This window comes from Pelmatolapia mariae, linkage group LG13, assembly GCF_036321145.2.
Source record: "Pelmatolapia mariae isolate MD_Pm_ZW linkage group LG13, Pm_UMD_F_2, whole genome shotgun sequence".
In the NCBI taxonomy this organism is placed as follows: Eukaryota; Metazoa; Chordata; class Actinopteri; order Cichliformes; family Cichlidae; genus Pelmatolapia; species Pelmatolapia mariae.
Genome location: NC_086238.1, coordinates 13,731,458 through 13,752,096, shown reverse-complemented (window position 1 = coordinate 13,752,096; position 20,639 = coordinate 13,731,458). Strand labels below are relative to the sequence as shown.

The following is a 20,639-nucleotide window of genomic DNA, read 5'->3' as shown; positions in this document are numbered from 1 at the left end:
CACATGGGGGCACTGTTAAGCTGTAAATGCATCAGAGTGATATAAGGCAGTGATATCCTTACAAAATGGTTGCAGCAAATTCTCCAATAAACCTCAGCACAATTATAGGTTCCACCATTTTAATCTTTTTTCCTGAACCAAAAATGACATGGCCTGGGAGGCCAGGAACTATATGATTTGCTCTGTGTGTGTTTGCTTACCCTCATTTGACTGTTGTCATGTCCCACATTGTGATGGGTTTGCCGTCAGGCAGGAGCATGTGTGGGTGGATGCACGTGCCATATGTGCTCACTCTGACAATGATGTCTGATTATAATGGTAGTTTTGCACTGTCTTCCAGGCATATGGTATGTCTGTTATGCCTTTGAATCTGATAAAAGGCACTCGGAGTGTTAAGTATGAACGCCTGGAGAACACTGAGGACATTGATGATGTTGAGCATCAGATTGAAAAGCTGAAATCCAAGGTGAGTCCCATCAGAAGTCACAAAGCACATAGAAAAAGAGCTATTTAAGCTTAAAAGATTTACTTTAGTAAACATATGAAATCAAATGCTGTTTTTATTTGTTTTTTCTTTAATATCATTCTGCATTTTTCTATCTCATATGTACCCCTTTGTCTTTGAATTCTGTTATGTGTGGGTAACATTGCTTTAGTCAACCACCTTCCCAGCTGGAGGCCACATATACTGAAAAACATAAGGGGAGACATCTATTAGTTGCTCATGGCAACATGAAGTTTAAACAATAGTCCAGATCATTCCTTATTTGTCCCTTGCATAAATGCACTTGTTGAAAACCAGGTATTGGCAGCATTAAAGGTTATTTTCACAGTAGCAAGGAGGTTAATGCAAAACACGCACAGTTTGCTTTAATATTGTGAGAGCAGTAGTTTAAATATGATACTTGTATATACTGTATATCACTGTATGTATATGCTTTGAGAATGTTTAGAAAACAGCATTTATATAATACTGCCACTATTTTTTAGTCTACATACTCATTCACTTGACTGTAAATATTTATTAAATTCATATTTTTGCAGATAAAATGATATCTACATTTTTCAATGTTCTCATTAAAACTTCCAGCAGTGTAGTTTCAAAAGTGCGCATAATATCGATCATTGATGCATTTGGGATATCTTTTGGTCGTCTTGTCAGTGCCAAGATGGACGTCCTCTGTCCTCGAGGGATAGAAACAACCTGCAGGAGCTGGAGGGCAAACTACAGGTCCTCCGGCGCAGGGGGAGACACCTGGAAATTGCAGAGAGGAACTGCTGCACTAAAGTGGGCAGTGCTCTCAGACCTTTCAAGGTGAGTGTCCATTATGGAATTGGCTTTCATTCACAAAAGTAAATTATGTTCTCCGAAGTATTCTGTACAAAGGGAAATTATGCTGATGTGTGTGTATTGAATGCAAGTATACAGACAGGGTTATTTAACATAGATAGTGCTGTATTCATTCAGTGCTTCTTTTAATTGATATTTTAGATTAAGAATAGGTGAAGCTGCAAAAACCTGCTCTAGCTTGTGTAATACATTTAAAAATCATCTTTGTATTTGTATTTTTATAGCCACCTTCAACTACTTCTTCCTAAACAATTTCTTTGTGCTCAATTTCCAATCTGAACTGCTCTAGATTTACTTTGAGTTCTACTTTACACAACCGCATAGTTATATGATTCCCACAGGAAATCTATTCACCTAATTTACTCTGGAGTCTCTCAGGGAGTCTCATATTTCTCAGGCAGGATCTCATGGTACCCAAGGGATAGACCAAAGCAACCAAGAAACTTGTCTTTTTATTGTTTTTCATATTTTTTTTCTTCTTTTTTTGGCTACCAGTGGACATGTTGGTCCCAACATTACTGGCCCAGTACAAAACATCCAGACACAATGTACTGATGAGCATAATGGAGAGACTCAAAGTGCATCAAAGTTCTGATCAATTAAATACATTTCATTTGAGCAATTTTTCATGGTATTGAATAGAAGTGCTTTATAATAATTTTTTGAAGTTAAATAAAAAGCACGTTCTAGCAAGGCTTTTCATGCAGTCACTTGGGGGCAAAAAACCCCCCCACGAATTCAGCCAGAATCCCGCGTGACTAGGTTTTCTTACCAATCCTTAAAAATATATCCTTGTTCCAAACCACTCATTTTTTTGTGTGTGCTTTTTTTGTCAACAATTGGCAGAAACAGCTATGGAAAATGGCATAAATACACTTCACTGGACTTTGAGACAACACAGTGGCTCTCACAATGAAAATGGCTTTGCATAACAGACTTATGACTGTTATTATTCTTGTTAAACATAATGGTGGAGGGTCAGAAAAAAAGGTATAATATAAAGTTACAATACTGCAAATCCTCAAGCAATGAGCAGAAGTATTTACTCCTAATAGTTTTATTGAACTGCAGCTGAAATACAGTAACAAGAATGTTTATAACATTACTGAAAAAGATCAAAAGACTTTGATAACAGATATTCGTTGTCGTATATTTCCTTCTTGATTATTCCCACGTTATAGAAAACATTTTTTCTTCTTTTAACTGATATAAAAGACTTATGTGGCTGGCTGCAGTGCTATTGTAATAACTCACTGAAAGAATATCCACTTACTTCTGTTCATATTTCAACCTATGCAGCCAGCATGTGCACACAAATGTACTTTGTGCCTATATGAATGACTTACATGCTTTATGTGCTCTTATTATTGGGCATTACCACATGACTTATCAGCGGTAATGCCCAGTTACAATCCTGCAGACCCCTCACTTTTAATGCCTTTTCCATGTGTTAAGGATAAAATAAATTCCAGCATCATTCCCTTCTTTCACATTTTACTTTTCCTACTGCTGTTCATTTTTCAGTACTTAACTGCACTGCAGGCTCACACAAATATTTTAAACCAGTGTCTGTAACAGTTTGTCTTTAACCAGGGGGGTTGCTGCTAATGATAGTCCCCAGACTCAAATTTAAACAGTAATGAGTTGGGAGATTTATTTACTGTATACTGAGAGACTGGTGTAGAGTGATAAGCCAAATGATTGCGATTTCAGCCTCACTGTTCCTCAGACACATGCTGTCCTTTTAATACCAACACCGACAGTGAGCGAAAATGACTCACTAAGCATGTTAAACACTGACAGTTAAAATCAGTGCGTGAGTACGTGGAACTCGCAATAGTTACTCTCTTTTGATCGCGCAAGAAATGTAACAAGCAATTTTATTTTTTTTTAGGTAAGCAACTTGCACCATAATAGGGTGAAAAATTGTGCCACCTATTTATAGAGCTTTTATTAAAAAAGTGTATATATATGGCAGGTGCCTTATTTAATGTTTTAATGACTTTACTATCTATTTAATACATGTAAACTCATTTTTTAGATATTTCTTTGGTTAGAGTAACAGTTTCATAAAAAGATTACTGTATTTTTAAATTAAACTAAATTATTATGTTTTTCTTCTCCGTCTTGCTTGCTTCTCTCCTAGCTCTGTCATCAGTATCTTAATTGATATTTTGCTGCAAGGGGTTTATCTCAGATAATTTGGTATAATTTGGTCTAACTATTGATATGAAGATCAATACACATTAGATTCACTTTTTTTCCCTCCCACTACGTTCATCTGATCAGCCAGCTTTTTCCTCCCTGATTGCAGCCTCCTAACTCTGCTTCAGCTGTGCCATTGCTTCCCCCTGTCACCCTGGGCGACAGTGCCAAACTGTGGCTGGCTATGCCATATGGTCTCTGTTTGACAAAAGACATGGTAGAAGGTTATATTTGCTGACTAAGTAGCTGTCTTTAAAAATACAATTTTTTTTAAATGCAGCTTTTAATGCAGTTCACAAACAAGGGCACACTGTGATTACAGGTCCCTCCTATAGTAGTCATTTATAAAAATATATTCTGGTATTGTGTTGTAGTTATTTATTTTTGTTTCTCTGTTTTGATTGATTGATTTATTTGCAGATATTACTAGGCATATTCTTTATCCTGGTTGCGTTGCTGTTCACCATTGCCCTCTTCATTTCAAAGTAAGTTATGATTTGTCCTGTAACACAAAATACAGTTTGCAGTGTGTGTCTTGTAAGACAGGCAATGTACCAAAATAAACAGTGCAATTGCTTCATTTAACCTTATATATTAAAGTTTAATACTGGAGATTGACACCCTTATTTCTTCTTTTTCTTTCTCTCTGTTTTTTTCCTCCTCAGTTTGGATAAAGCTCTCCACTCGGCTGGCATCAGCTCTGGGTTCATAATCTTTGGCACCAACCTAACCAATCCTCTGAATGAACTTCTTTTAGCCTTGCAACCTGTGAGTATCCTCTCATCTCTCACATTGAAATAGTGATTACACTCAATTAAGATATGCTTAAATCCATATTTTTTTGTTTCTGTCATCATTAACCTCAATGAAGCATAATTTAAAAGCTTTATCACTGGTCACTCCTAAATGAACTTGAAATGTTGTTTAAAACTTGGGGAGTATGTGCTTTAGTGTGCTGAACTTTAAACACATCAAACAGATTTTTGGGTCATTGTAAATTAGTAATGAAATAAATTTGGATACACAATACACATCGTCAGTGATAGGTTATTGAGTTTTCAGGTTTTTCAGCATCCTACACCTTCACTCAGGAAACCCAGCAAGGGTTGTTCAGACCCTGGCTTGTTTCCCAGCAGCATTGGCGAAAGGATCACTCCTCCTCATTGAAAGCCATCTGGAGGCCCTTTCTGCAGCTTCCAGAGTGGACATGATGGCTTTCTTTTTTGCAGCACCGGTGATTGAAAAAGCTGCACCTTAATCAGCTCACACCGCACCATACAGCCTCTCCTCCTGCACTGATCTACCAGTTCCTGGTACTTGGACCATTTATGCTTATTTGCCTCTTCATTAAAGTTTAGCTGTAAAAGAAGCAGCTGCTTTGACGAGGCTGATGACACACACACACAAAAACTTGGCAAAACATGACTGCTAAATTGGTTTAAATACCTAAACTGACTCACAGATCCTAGTCCAATGCTGATATGAGCTGATTATATATGCTGTAAATGGAGCCCGGTCACTGGCCATGTTAAAGGTTATGTGAAGGTTATAGGTACTGGTCTGGGAGGACAAAGAGTCAGTCCCCAAACGCTAGAATTTGCTGGCCCTGATGAGACACTATAGACAGCTTGGACCAGGAACATGATTCACAGGCAGCCATACCTGACAGATTTTGAAATTCCCCTGCAATAGACTCTCTCTTGCCCATGCTTCCTTCAACCACATTTACCACCTTGGTGATCCATTTATTATCGATACGTGTTGATATGTGCTTCAATATTTGTCATTCCTATCAAGGACCTTGTGATAGAGAGCTTATGTGAAAACCTGCCTGGCCATTTGCTACTGTACCCACCAAGCCTTAGTTCCTCTCTACCGCAAAGAACCTTGAATTCCTTGCTGAGGCATCGGCTCCAAAAATGATCCTACACTCTAACTTATACTGCATGTGTTATACCCAACTTACACAGATGTAGTAATTGATGTAATTGAAATTGATTTTTTTTTTTTTTTTTGCTACAAGGAAAACCTTGATGAAACTTGGAAAAGTATCAAGTCCTGCAAATGAATGAAAATGCATTACGTTGCCTGTTTTAAGTGTCCCACTTGTCAGTGTTTTAATTTCGATTTAATATTAGGACCTCATCAAATCTGGGTGTCAACAGCGAGCAATCTGTCTAAATATCATTGGATTGTGATAATAATATTAGTGGTATTGTGAAATATTGAGTAGTTTCAATATACTGATATACAGTGAAATGTTTTTAAATGATCACATCCTTAAATACATTTTGGCCAACAGAGCCATGTTGGTGGTTTTAAGACTTGAGACTTGACCAGGATAGATATGGTTAGCATTTATTGGAGCTGACCAGATATTGTGGGATTACCCATTTTTACTGGTTGCTCCTTGAAAGATTACCATCCTAAGTGTTTGGCTCTGGATGCAATAATTATTGTTGTGCATTTAAGATTTATACGGTAGCTGACTTGTTTTTGATGTCACAGGTTTTTCCACTGGATTATATCCTGATCACAGTCATCACAGTGTACTTCGTACTCACATCCATGGCCGGCATTCGTAACATGGGCATTTGGTTCTTCTGGATAAGGGTAAGAAAATGCCTTATTTATGTATTTAAATTTTTGCAAATGCAAATGCAATTTCAGTTAACTACATGATAATGTGTTCTTTTTTCTTTTTTTTCTTTTTCTTTTTTTACAGCTGTACAAAATAAGACCTAAGAAAACTCGCCCCCAGGCTCTCCTCTTCCTCTGTATGATTCTTCTTTTGATCGTTCTGCACACCAGCTACATGATCTATAGTCTAGCCCCACAATATGTCATGTATGGCAGCCAGAAATACCTTGTACAGGTAAGGAAAAATTCATGTCCATTCCCGTGTGTTTCTTTGTTTTCACGCTCCCTGATGAGAGCTTCTAACGATGGCGGTGTCAGTTAGTCAGTGTGTTCAAACCTCTTTGGTTCAGTTTGGTGTAGGCAGCAGCATGGTCTCTACAGGCTGACAGCGGGGCTTTTAGACTCTTGTTCGTTTTCAGTTCCGTCTTTCTATATTAGACTATGTGGCTTTTGCAGTGCGGCTCTGCTGTTTGACAGTCTACCCTCCATGTGATCTAATGTAGCTCTGCTCTTTCTCGCTGTGTGGGTGTACGCATGTGGTTTAGATGCACCCTTGCGTCTACACTACATCAGAAAAAAAGTCTTTTAAACAACATAATTTAAATGAACCGGTGTGTTGTTTTACTGAAACATCCTCTTGTTAAATCAGACGGAAGAGCCTTTTTAAATCCAAGTCCATTTGACTCACAGCTTAAACATGGTTTACACATATCAAGTGGTTTCTTTTCTTTTAAATTTTGATATCACATTATATCAAAGATGGATACAGTCTAAAGTAAATATAGAATAGGACTGGTTGAATTCTTCTGTGATCAATATCATGATGAGCTCCCGCATTTGCTTCTGTTAGGTTCCTCGTTTAGATATGATTAAATTGCTTAAAAAGTGGACAGAGCTTAGCAAATGCATGCGCTGAGGCTGAGAAGTATCAAGTTAAGAAGCAGTACAGGGTTAGTTGCCTCTAGACATTTCCTCGTCTGGGCTGTTAGACCAGGAGGAGGAACTGGAGCAAAATTAATTAACACTTCCTGCTTTCTTTTTTTTCCTTTTGGTTTTTAAATCAAAACACTACATTTCTAATATTACTTTCCTTGCGCACCACATGGTCACGTGCAGTTTTATATAATGGGTGGAGTTAGATAATCACCCCAAATTGCATTTGATTGGATGGATTTTTGCAAATGTCCCCAAGTGCAGGATTAGGGACCAAAAAATGTTTTATTTTTGTGTCTAAAACTGACATAAATTAAACATAGAATATGCAAATTAAATTTTTGTTGTTTTGAGAATTAAGGGTAGGAATTCTTTTATTAATTATTAGTTAGATATTTAGTTGATTTCTTCAATTAATTTCGGAGCTGTGTTGGTTATTGTCACTGTACTGTCATTGTTAACAGAGGCTCATATGTATGATATAGTTATATATTGTATATACCTGCAGGAAAATTAGATTAATATTATTATAACTTTTACAGTCTTTTGGACCCAAATCATCTTGATTTTACTTTGCATAATGTAAATTAGCCCATAATATATGAAGTATGTTGATGATCTGTACTAACTTAGTATTATAAATTCTTAGAGACGATAGTTCAAACAGTTCCATGTTCATAAAATGCCAAAATATTTGTGTACTGCAGTGTTTAATGTTTCTGTAGTAAACACGTACATCACTCTTGTTTTCTTTTTGTTTTGTTTTTTGGTTTCAGATGCCATCACCAGGTCCTACATCTGGGAATACAACTATTAACACCTCCAGGATATGTGATGCAGATGCACCTGAGGGTAAGTTCGTCATTTCTACCACACTATAGTAGCGCTGGCTCCAATCGTGAGTTGTTTAAAGAACCTACAAGACAACATGAAACATTTATTGCTCATAACGTGGAATTCATGCTAGAGGAACAGAAGGACGGTGTGTGTGACCAAGTCATATAATGTAGAACACTGTTCAGTAATCTTTATCACTATTCATTATGTATTAGAATGAATAATACCAAGAACAAATGTTTACTAATGCAGTAGGTAGTGTCTTACTGTCAACATGCAAATGTTTAATTCACTAAAGGAGGCATGAATACACCAATGTGTGCATGCACATAAGTATAAGCTCTACTATGTTTATTTATTCATGTGATAAATGCTCATGTCAGGCTGTTGTTGGTGGTGAAGGGGATACTTTGTATGATGTGTAAAGCCATAGATACATCTGTAATAATGTGTGAACGTTGTGTAATAAGTTTGTTTATGATACATATGACAATCTATCTAGCTAGTTGGCTATTCCACATATATGCAGATCCACAGTAACATCTATCTTGGATTGGGTAACATAGTATTGAAGGCTTCAAGTAAACAGACAGAAAGGAATTATTTTCATTTCGACGCAGGTTTAAAGAAAAGCAAACAAGATCATAAATTTACTTCATTCTTCAACATACCTGACACATGTGCCTTTTATCATTCCTCATCTACTCTAACCTTAATAGCCTTAATACTATTTTTGTTCTCCAAAACAAAAGCAGTGTTGTTTTACAGTATGCCCTAAACTGTAGTAACATGACAGGAAAATTGGCTTTCAGACTCACTGTTATGGTCTTTTAGACCCTACCCCAAAATTGTATAGCTAAATCCTCAAAGTCCATTTTTTCTGGGGGAAAAGTAAATTGTTACAGTTAAACCTGCTTTTCTCTGCACACACAACAAAGTCTGTGCCAGTACCTGAAACCTCACACATCTTTAGTTAAAAGGAGGACGCAGACCTTTCTAAACCCTTTCTAAATAGGAGTTTTCGCTCATATACAGAGTTTTTTTTTTCTATAATGTTATTCTGACCATTACAGGTTGAAATATCTGCAATACAATTTTATAGTAGTCTTAAGTAAATGTAAAACCGTGTCTGTAATTGCTCTGATTTAACATACTCACTACTTGTTACTATAATTTTTAGATTTTAATAAAATGTAGATATGAGCTAAAGTCAGCTTATCACTTATCTGGCTGTTTCTAGAAGGCTGTTTTCTGAATTTTTTAGATGCATACAGCACCAAACAGTAGCAAGATCTTTTCCAAAGCGAGGGAAATATACATATTTTTCATCTCACAGAAGTAGTACATTCTTTTAACAATCAAGTATCATTAATCTAACAGCAAATTAGTGATATTATTATCATAAGCTTTTATATAATTTATTAAATGGTACTTGATGTGTTTGGAGTTATTTTTTGGGAGTAAATTGAGTAATTATTTATGGAGCTATATAAATGATATTTAGAGTATGTGTGTGGCTAAAATGCACTGAACTAGAGGAAATGGCATTTGTTAAAGGCTGTGGTTTCACAATTGTCATTGTGTGAGAAGTTATCTTTCAATTACAAAATATTTATTATTCTAACCTCATTAGGCAGATCATTGCCATATTAAGATCATTACTTATAAAAATGGAAAGCCTTGTAGAGAAATAACTAGTAGGATCACACACAATACTTTTATGTGGACTATAAAGACAGATGATTTCATATTTAAAATTAAGTTATGTTACAATGTTTTCCTTCGTATCAAAGGTAAACATTCAAACACCTATTTAATTACCATAGTTTGAAATGAAATATATAATTACATATAACAAACAATGCTTATATTGATTGCCTATATTTGGTGTTTAAACAGGTTATATCCAATAAATCCATTGAAACCATTTGTTTACACCTGCTGACGTACAGTAATTAGGTATCTGTAAATCTCCCAGTAATACTTATGCTTATCAAAGAATATTGTTCAAAATAAGTGGCGATAGCTTTTTTGTTGTATGTATTTCAGATAATAATGTTTGTTCTTCTTCCCCACCTCTAGCAGTTATGATTCTAATTATGATCATGATTCTGCAGCATTTTCTCAGCATTTTGTTTACTTCATTACTAAAAGATAAGTTATGTATATCTTTATAGCTGCAAATCAGATGGTACCACAAGACACTCAATTTGTGGACTATTGTGACCATTTGTTCAACAAAATTCTATTATGCTGGGAAACTGCACACAATAATTTAGCTGCTGATTTCCTTTGGCTCTTGCTATAACCTATTTTGGTTTTTATTAGAGCCAATATTAATATACTAACAAACAAGCATAAAGTCATATTACTGCATCTGAGGGCTTTTCCCTAAGAACACATTCATCTGTTCATTTTATTTAATGTTTATATACACCTACATGTAGCATTTAAGTGTCTGAGATACTGAAATTCATGTAGGTGCACTGTCTGATCACTTCCAGAATAAAATGACTATTACATCCGTGCCCAAAGTGTGCAACAGAAAATTTAATAAAATATTCTTTTAGAAAACCTGCTCTTATGAAAATATCAAATACAGACATATTACGTTTGATTTGTCATATAGGATAATATAGATTTATATCAGTTTATGCATTATCATGTAGGACAGTAAAGCGGTCGAGTTATCCTTATAGCTTGCTTTTAAATAAATACAATATGTCATATAATTTCGTTTTTTTATTCAATTTTGCCGACATTTGTAATGTTCAGTAAACCCACAAATAAAATGACACTTATTGACAGAATGTCAGAAAAATCAGATGCAGAATTTTATAATTGATCTTTGGCATTATTATGTCAACATATCACTGTTTCTTTTACTACATCATAAGTATTTTGGTAGAGAAGCCAGTATTATTAATATATTCAAGTACCATCATTATGAATACATGTTTGGTATTCTTTCATGCCAGACTGCTTGGAATTTAGCAGAAATGTAATTATGACAAAACATCCTGCCTTATCATTTGATTCTGTTACAGTTCTTAAGAAGTTTTGTCACAACTGGCAACTAAAGTATGAAATTTGTTGTCGGTGTTCCTGAGTTGTTGCTTTTCACAAAAAATGGTCCAAATGTGCAGCTTTTGGCCAACCAGGTATAATATATAGCATAATATATAGATCTCTACTTTTTTACTGCTCGACTGTACTTTTTGTAAAGCAGCAGTTCAGGTAGTTCTTACAAGAGTGGCCTAAACATCAATTGGTTTCTTACATATGAGGCCATTCAATGTATTTTACAGTGCCGGTGCTCCAGTGTGACGTGCGGTCGTTATAAATGACCCATAGAGCTCCTGATTAATTGTGAGAATTATCTCATAATTGTTTTGGAGCTGTTCAGCACTGTTATACTAAAGGTGTCGTTATTGCTGGAGTTAGTAGTCTGGCAAGATTTGTAATTTGTCTTTTGACCAGCTTAGTAAAATGAGTTCTTTTTTTGCCATCTTGTAAATGGCTCCTGCTTTCACAACAGCCGTTGTACCACCTACCATGAGGCGAAGGAAGTGTCAAGCAGAGATAACACATGTGACTGAGAGGGACTGCAATCAGACACTTAATAGCTAAAACAGTTAAAAAAAAAAGTGACTGTGTGATAAAAGAAAATAATTCTGTTGCCATTTAGATAATATCCCTTTTGTTTATAAGAAGATAGTATTTGATTTGCCCCTAGACAGTCTGTAGTTGTGAAAAGGTTAAAGAGGTGACTACATGCAGCGCAAACAGTCGAGAGCCTCCATTTATCTGATTTGCACAATTTATATTTTTCCAGGGTGTCACATTGAGCAAAAATGTGCTCCACATAATGTATGGTAAAATATTTTTGGGGTGACACAGACATGACCAATGCTGATGGCCTTTATTCTGTACCCACTGCATTATTCTAACATTTGCTACATAATGATGGAGTTGAAGCAAAAAAAGCTTATATTGGCCATTTAGCCATTTGCTACATTTCAAATAGTAATCATTGCAAAAGTTGGGAAAGTCTGAAAAACTTTGAGTATGCACAAAACAGAGAAGACAGCCACCAGAAAAATCTGACGGTTGAGTTAGGTGCAGGAAGGTAGAGTCTTGTGTCAGAGAGAAGACTATCTCAGGAGATCAGTGCTCTTTCCGTAATTGATATAGACTTGTTGGAGAGGAACTGTGCCTTGCCTATAAAGCTGACAAAAGCAAGTTTCCAGCAGACTTCATAGTTTGAAAAAATGAGTTCTGTTAAAACTTACCCCGTTTTGATTCATTATCTAAAAAATGTGCTCACCTTGTAAACTGTTGGTTCTTCACTGTTTTTCATACCATGTTAATACTTTTATCTGAGAATTGAGAAATGCTGTTGTTGACAAAACAGTAGTAACAGTTATAGTAATAATTAGTAAATAGTAAAGGCATTAAAGTTGTTCTTTAATTTATGGTGCCATCGTGAGAAATTTCCCTATAATTTGCCAGTTGTGTCCAAATTCCTTATTCTTGAAATTTTAATCTAGTATGAACTCAAGCACAGATATGGAGACATGTATCTTTTCTTGGGATTTAAAAGCCCTTTTGGTTGATGTAAAAATAATGATAAGAGAAAAAATTATGGCAATACCCTTTGGTAGAAATTTGCATCACAAGGCACGGGAACTGCATCACTTTGTAATAACCCATAGTATGACATTACATCAAGACAGCTAAGACAAAAGAGGGTAGAAGTCAAACTAGTGACTGATTGGGCGATTGGTCACAGTGGGGTAATGACACTAACATCTTGGCGAGCAGGTGCTCAGTGCCAGGCTCTCCATTATGTACTCTAAGGTCATTACCATGCCATTACTCATTTACTCAGCGTAATGGAAATGAATCCTCAGGATTTAGCTGCCATGGCCCCAGACAATCTGAAACTTGAAGTTCTCTTGATTATCCAATTTAACACAGGGAGTAAAGGCATTTTAGGGTTTTAAAAAAATGGGTATGTGTTATATCTTATATTTGTAACATTTCACAAGCACAAACTTGAACTTTTGCAACACTCCCTGTTCAGTTTTAGTTATAGGTTTTATGAAGCCTGGCTGAAACACAGAGAACTTTCAGCTGCTCTGTCAAATTAGTCTTACCTCCATGATGCTCATGCTGCTACTTCTGCAGGGGGCTTTGCTTTGATCATAAATTCTGATATGCATCTAAAACCATCAACAAATACTGCTCCCAGTCGGTTTTGTTTTGTTGTTATTTTTAGTGGTTTTGTGGTGTTTTCTGTGAGTCTATGTGCACACACAAGCCTTTTTTGGATAATCAGAATTTCATTATTTATTCTTTTTTTTTATTTGTGTGACTGACATTTATGTGATTGGTTGGGCTATTTAAATAACCTTCAATGTCCCTTATTGATGCAGTGATTTTATTGTGGCTAAACTCATCACATATTTCTCTTTCTTGTCCATTTATAATAATGACTGCCTCACTTAAGGAATTAAATGTCCTTAACTGTTGTTTTTTGCAGTCATGTTAACACCTACATCATTAATTCAGGAAACTCAGCTTGTGGTTACACTCATTCCCTGGACACTTTGACCAGTGATTTTAATAATTTTGAACCCAATGCAGCTCACTGAATTTCTTACCAAATCAACACACTTGTGGAGAAGAGTAGATCAAAACCTTAAAAACATGTTTATGCAGCAAGGAAAGTATATTTCACATTTAATATCAATACATCCAGTCCAAGGTTTGCTTTTGACCCAGTGGCTCAATTTATCAGTGAGCTTCTCTGAGTGATTACGGGTGAAATTCTAGCAGCGTGAGCTTAATTCATTTAATAGCAACATAAAGCTGGGTTTTTACCTTGAAAGACATATCATATTATTCCTATATTGAATCTTAGAGATCAAATTGTACACTTATAGACTCCTGTCTGTTTCCTAGCAACTTCCCTTTTTCCACAGCATTGTTTTAAAGAGTTGGGGAGGGGGCTGATGGTCGCGTCGTGTTAGCTCTGAGATGTCAGGTACCATAGCAATTTTCAACAGGACTCCCTCAACCCCAACACAAATTAATAGTAATTTTCTTTCCATCAAGGGGATCATCATCAATTTGCATTACAATGGAATATGTCAATCAAAAGTAATTCTCCTGAAAGAAAAATGCCCATTTTGTAATCCACAGACACCCCTTACCTTTTATAGGAGGAAAGAAAATCACTTTTCAAAGGGTATATTTGCTTAGTATTGCTCAGAAAGACCTCCACTATTAACTGATAGAAATAAAATTACTTTTTGATAGAGGTTGAGCTTTAAAGACGCCTAATTAAAATGCTACTCCTTGCTTAAAAGTGATCCTAATTGAAAATTTTAAATAAACCCAGTTTTTATAGACCTGTTGATTGTAGTGGGGCATTTAGCAGCCAGCTGTTTCCTTCAGGGCTGGAAGAGACACAAAAAAGAGCTAAAAGAAGAGTGAGCTTTCTACATCTAATACCTGACTGTACCTGATGCTCCCAATACCCCTTTATCTCAGCTAAATGTGTAAAAATAATAACAGTTTTTTCTTAAAAAGTAATAGTTTCTAGCATTCGTCTTGATTTGAAAACTTAATTTAATGTCCTTTGCTTTAGAAAACAGTGTGTTTCTCACTTTGGCTTTAGTTCGTATGATCAGTAGTTTTGGTGAGGTCAAGTTAGGTTATGTGTGTTATCTTTTTGTGGAACTTGATCACTGCTCAAATTGATTTTTTTTTTTGTCTACTGCCAAAAGATGTTTTTGGTGATTTTTTTTTTTCTTACGCACAACACCAATAAGTGAAGCCAGAAATTTGAAAATAGTTCTGCTGAAGGAACAGCAGTATTCTCGAAGGACTTTAGAATAAAAGTTCTCTGCTTTTTTTAGATGGAAAGTAAAAGCATACGGTTTTGGCACAAGAGCTTGCTGATCAAGAACCTTTTGGAAGAGCACATTGTGTGTGCAGAGTACTATGCATGTATTTGTGTTTGAATGCACAGACGAAAATTATGCATAATGCATCATCCTACACCGGGCAGCACTCACCCGGGTATCATGAGTCAGGGTGAAATTACCTGCACTCCCTGGCTGCCCCATACTCTTATCAGAGAACGGTAATGATTTCAAGGTGAAGCTGGTCAGTGGTGTACATGATAATATATTTAGGCAGACCACTGTTGTGAACCATCTGTAGATCCCACTCAGTGCCCTGCAATTCTGGTAAGCAGCTGGAGAGCTACAGATGGCTGAGGTAGTGGAGCAAAAGAGTGGGGTCACAGTGATGAAGAAAGTCTTGCTTCTTCTATTATCTCCTGGTCCTGGTGAAGTGAAAGCTGATTCTTGTTGCACATCACAACTCCTGTGGGATTGTGCCTTCTCATTTGTATTATAGATGAAACAGCACTGACCTGAATTTTTCTTCTTTTTTCCACTGAACTCTGGTAGGGAAAGCTTTCAAAAGTATTGACTTTAATGGAAAAAAAAATCAAAAAGACTCTGTGTTATTGCTGTGGACCTTGATGTCATGTAGCTTTGTGTAGGTCTGATTGCACTGTTCATACGTTTCAAGTCAGTGTGAAGAGCTGTGTAAGAAACAGTGTGATAGGAGCAGCACAGCAGGGTTAGCGTTAATGCTCCAGATGGCTCTCTAACATAGCCAGACTTCAGCTTTTGGGACTTTCTCTCTTTTCCTTGTTCTGTAAAAATCATGCAAGTCCTATAAAGGAGTGTATTTCCATATATACTTTGTTGTTTTTATTGCTTAAGTGTGCATGGCTAAGCTAATTAATAAATGCGATCTGTTCTTACTGTGTTTTCACACAAAACAATTGGGGAGCTGAGAAGAGACCCAGACATGACATGCATATCATTGGCACTTTCTACTTTTGACGTCACCAGCATTTTACCACGCCTGCCAATACCCATTCATACACATAAAGGCTAAATGACTCAGCTTAAGACTTTTATAATATTCCTGCTGTCTGCGGCAGTCGGATCAATAACAGTATCAGTTCACTCAAAAAGTGGAGAGCTGAAGCTCAAAGGTGATGTCACCAGCATAAGGAAAAGAGCAGCTCGACAGAAAAGAGAAGGCAATTGGATTATGTAAGCAATAAGCGAGTTTCTTTCCTGGGGCTTTTGATTTTGATGTGCTTTATATTCATGATCACAGTGCTGAGTCAATAATGATTGAGCTGCCTTTGGTCACCGCAATAAAATGTCATTTGAGGAACATTGCAGAGTTGAGGTTTGCTTACTTCTGTCAAGGCTGGGACAAAAAGGTTCTCCCAGAAAACTGATACATTTGAAGTGGCAGCTTTAAATTGGTTCATTTAATGGATTACTATTGTGCAACATTTAACCTCTTTAGTCTTTTCCACTTTCGAAACTCAGCCTTGTTTGAAATCAACACTAAAACATTTATGTTCTGCACTTCCTTTGACTCACCCTTCAGTGCTCAACATCAACCATCTGGCACTCCTTTGTGTTTTCAATCCTCGGGTCTAATGTTTTTTCTTCTAATTTCTTCTCTATTCTTTTCATTTGCATTTTAATGTTGTAATTCTTTTCTTTCATTTAATTTTTAAGTGAGAGCACCTTGAGTTGCCCTTGTGTAAGAAATGCACTACACAAATTAACTTGTGTTGCTTTTAAGTCACATAGGCTAGCTACAGTAACACATGCACATAATGAATGGGTGCTTTAATGCACTACAAGTAAATAGATGATCCTCTTAAATGCATCTTTATCAGTTTTCACACAGTAGTTGGCAAAAGTGCAGTGCACACAAAAACTGAAATCAAATCGATGTCTGAGTGTGAGCACCTTCTGCCTTTTCATTCTTAACACTCTACGGCACTCAAGGAAAATTCTGCCAGTGTATTTGAAATGGCACAGGCCCGTTCATTGAGTCATCGATTCAAAGCAAAGATATGAAGGGTATAAACCATTTTAAGATACAAATACCAGAGACGAAGCAGCTGTAGCAGTTTTTACTTTGTAATAACAGTAGGTACACAGCAAAATGGTTGTTTCTTATGTTTTCTGTCATCTCCGAGGCCACATACTTGTTGAATCACTATGTGCTGGGCTGTATTTTCATCATAAGAGAATAACAAACAAAGTGCTTTCAAGCTTTTAGTTTTGTTCAGTAAAAAAGTGGGCGGATGTTAAGGGGATAAAAGGTACACTTGCAAACAATGTTACAAGGTGTTTGGCAGGTTTTCTGTGGCTTTAAGTAGGGGATGTCATTCATTGGCCATACAATCTGATTTAATGTCAAGTGGGCGAGACAGGTAAAGTCATTACACAATTACCTATACATAAAGAAATTTACATATTTCCATACATCTATGTAAATACATCCATTTAATATCAGATACTGCACAGACTGAGCTGTCTTAAGAAACGTCATTTGAACAATATGCCTCTCTTCCCCCTGCACTTAGTCATTCTGCTGTCATTTCAAAGAAATCATCCTGTCATCTTTTAACTCAAAGAAGCTTTGCTCTATGGCTTACCTTACCTAACCTTACCTTACCTCTATATGGACATAGGCCGTGTCTTTGTCAGTGGATGTAGAAATGATAATGACTTAGATCTCTGAATTGTATGAAACAGTTCAGAGCACAATTTAAGATATTGGATTCAAACTCGTCAACTTGACATTCCATGGTTCCTGGTGCAAAATACAATGAATAGTCCAGTTTGTATTCTTTGGTTTGTTCTTCTTATAGCTGGAAATGGTTCTTTAGGAATCACTGCATATTTGGTGACCAATCAGACTTGTGATGGATTCATATCTAAAGATCTGAAGTGCCTGAAATGTCTACTCAGAACACAGCCATGAGCCTGAATTTGCGTCATCAGAGAATTGGGGTTACATGCATAACCCATAACCTATGGTTTGCTGTCTTCACATTTGCTGGTGTCCTCTGTGGGCCCATGCTTTTGCCTTTTGGGGTTTCAGTGTGTTATAGTGGATATACTCCATTAAATGTTGCATTTCATTCCAGTTTTATTCATTGGCTGAACCATATTCACACTGACAGTGACACAGCTTTCCTCTTTTCCGACGACTGGTTGTCTTTTTTAGTTACAATAACAAAATTGCCCGAGGCCCTGCTCCATGTAGTAACAGCAGCCTGTGTTGAGCACTTAAGTTAATATAGACTACTTTATAACACAGGTGTATAACAAGTGACACACTTGTGCAATTATAAACAGAAAGCAGCAGTAGATGTGTCACATTTAATTGTGCTCCAGACCACAGAGAACCTATCTGTGTCATGTAGACACCTCTCACCTAAAAAAAACAATGAACCACTAAAGTGAAACTACTAAACTGTTTGGGCCCACATTAGTCAAGTATTGATTTTCAAGCCTGTCATTTGAATACATGACAGGTGTCCAAACAATACTGTGAGACAAATACTTCAAAGCGACTTCTTGATTTAAAACTTGCCACAGAGAGAAGACATTGCATGTAGTCTCTGTCATTAATTTTGTGCTTTTCTTCTTTTCAGATCAGTGCACTGTGACAAGGTCTTATCTTTTCCTTCACAAGTTCTGGTTCTTCAGCACCATCTACTACTTTGGGAACTGGGCTTTTATTGGAGTAAGTCCAAAGATATGAATGAGATGTCACTGTCTGCATTTTGAATTTATCGCTCAAGTCCTCAGCTGAATATTTTCCACATTAGCAATTAAATGAGCCTTGATATATTTTGTCATGTGTGCTTTCATCGTTGTTTTTAGGCTTTCCTCATTGGTCTGGTGGTGTCCTGCTGCAGAGGGAAGAAGTCTGTGATTGAAGGAGAAGTGGAGGCCGATGACTCAGACTTCAGTGATGATGAATACGTGCACTGAAAAAGCAGAATCACTGTTCACTTGGGTAGGTTTATAGATATCGTAACCAACACTGAAAAGGGACTAGAAAGCACAATTACATTAAGTAATGAATACAGATTTTTTTTCTTAAATATATTTTGTTTATTTTATTGTACAGCTATTTCATCTTTGGTTGAAGTTGACGCATGCCTCCCCTTAATTAGACCTCTCAACTGAATTTCTCCGTCAGTGTTACTAATGACAGGATACTGGAAGTGTTCTCCAAGTCAGTCCTACCTTAAAGTTAAAGTTAACTGTTAACTGAAATAAATTGGTTGTTTTTCAGCACACACATTTGTGAGTAGCAGCATAGATGCTTTTTTTTTTTTTTGTTAATCTAAAACAACGTCTAAGCTTTATTTGTGTAGAGCTCAGGTCTAAATGTGCTTTATAATCTTTCTGTATGCTTTCTAGACCTTTTACATGGTTTGGTTATCTACATATTAAGTAAAAATTCCAGTTGAATGTACACAAGTTGTTTCTGAAAAGCTAATTGGTATAAGAAAGACTAATAAATCCCAAGTGTTGACAGCAGTAGCACTTTTTGTCAGTTTATTTTGCTGATTTTTATCTGAGGTTAAAAATAGTGCGAGTGGATGCGCTGCATTAGTTATTGGCAGTCTGAGACCGTTATGCACAGTGAAATGTTACTCTACTTGCATACCTGCACTCTGTGTGTGTGTAATGTAAAGGACCAATTGTATCTGCTGTATTTTCAAGGATTCAGTTAATTGTGGTTTTAATTATATGGGTTCAGCAGCTTTCTTCTCTTTATTGGTAGGAAAATAGTAAAATTACTAGAAAAGATAGAAATAAAAAATATGGATGTGACTTTCTTTTTAATTAAACTACTACTTCTCATTTTGCCTGCACTTGAGAATTTATTAACAGCAAAAGTGGCAGATCTATTAATGGGCTTCTTTTAGACATACATATTAAAATCTTTGCAAGGTACTTATCTGTTTGAGGAAGATGATGAAAAACTGTAAATTTACTCTGGAAGCCAAGTGCTTGTGCCTCATGAATGTGTGTGACCATGATGGGCACACAACACTGGATATGCTAACCTAAATTAATCACTCAGAAATCAGCCAGAATGAGTTTGAAATGTTTTTGTTTTGTTTTGGGTTGTTTTTGGTTTGATATTCGTGTTAGGTTTGTTGTCCTTTTGTGAGAATCAGTAGAGGGGATGCAGTGATGTGATGATAATGATGACAGAAGCTGCATCATTTGTATACTTGCTCTTTATCGGTTGTGGAAGTTGTTTGAATATATAACGATGCCTGTGTTTAAAGAAATAAAGCCGTTTTAAACCCCATCATGGCTTTAATGCCTTTTTACATACAGTTTTTATTCTTATTGAAACTATGTACGCCACTTTAAAACAAGAATCACCAATCTGCAAATAATAATGCATGTGCAAATGTCAATATATAGTTTTTCTGTAATACTTGTTACATTTTTTCCCCTCATGCAGTAAAAATTTCAGATGACATGTATGTAAAGTATAAAATATAAATAACTAGATGTTAAATATGTGAGAAATGTGGGTTGTATATTTTCTCTGTCAAGATGAACACACACTGTTTCATTAATGTTGAGGTTTGGGCTCTGGAGAGGCCTGATAATGTTCCATTGTGTGTTTCTGTATCAAGGCATGCTTTTACTGCATTGACTGTGTGTTTGGCAGTGATCCCAATCAGACACTTTCCAGATGGTATTACATGGTGGATCAAAATCTGCAT

General features: G+C 36.2%; 1 protein-coding gene across 1 annotated transcript in view; it reads left to right on the top strand.

Annotated features, from left to right (window-relative positions):
* Positions 1-20,237, top strand: part of lmbrd1 (LMBR1 domain containing 1) — a 50,509-nt gene extending 30,272 nt beyond the window's left edge. The window contains exons 8-16 of the mRNA XM_063491829.1: positions 341-466; positions 1,163-1,315; positions 3,977-4,041; positions 4,222-4,324; positions 6,065-6,169; positions 6,282-6,431; positions 7,906-7,981; positions 18,531-18,622; positions 18,763-20,237. Of these exons, the coding sequence (XP_063347899.1) occupies positions 341-466; positions 1,163-1,315; positions 3,977-4,041; positions 4,222-4,324; positions 6,065-6,169; positions 6,282-6,431; positions 7,906-7,981; positions 18,531-18,622; positions 18,763-18,873 (981 nt within the window). The 3' untranslated portion in view covers positions 18,874-20,237. The remainder of the gene's footprint in view (positions 1-340; positions 467-1,162; positions 1,316-3,976; positions 4,042-4,221; positions 4,325-6,064; positions 6,170-6,281; positions 6,432-7,905; positions 7,982-18,530; positions 18,623-18,762) is intronic.
* The last annotated feature ends 402 nt before the right edge of the window (positions 20,238-20,639 follow it).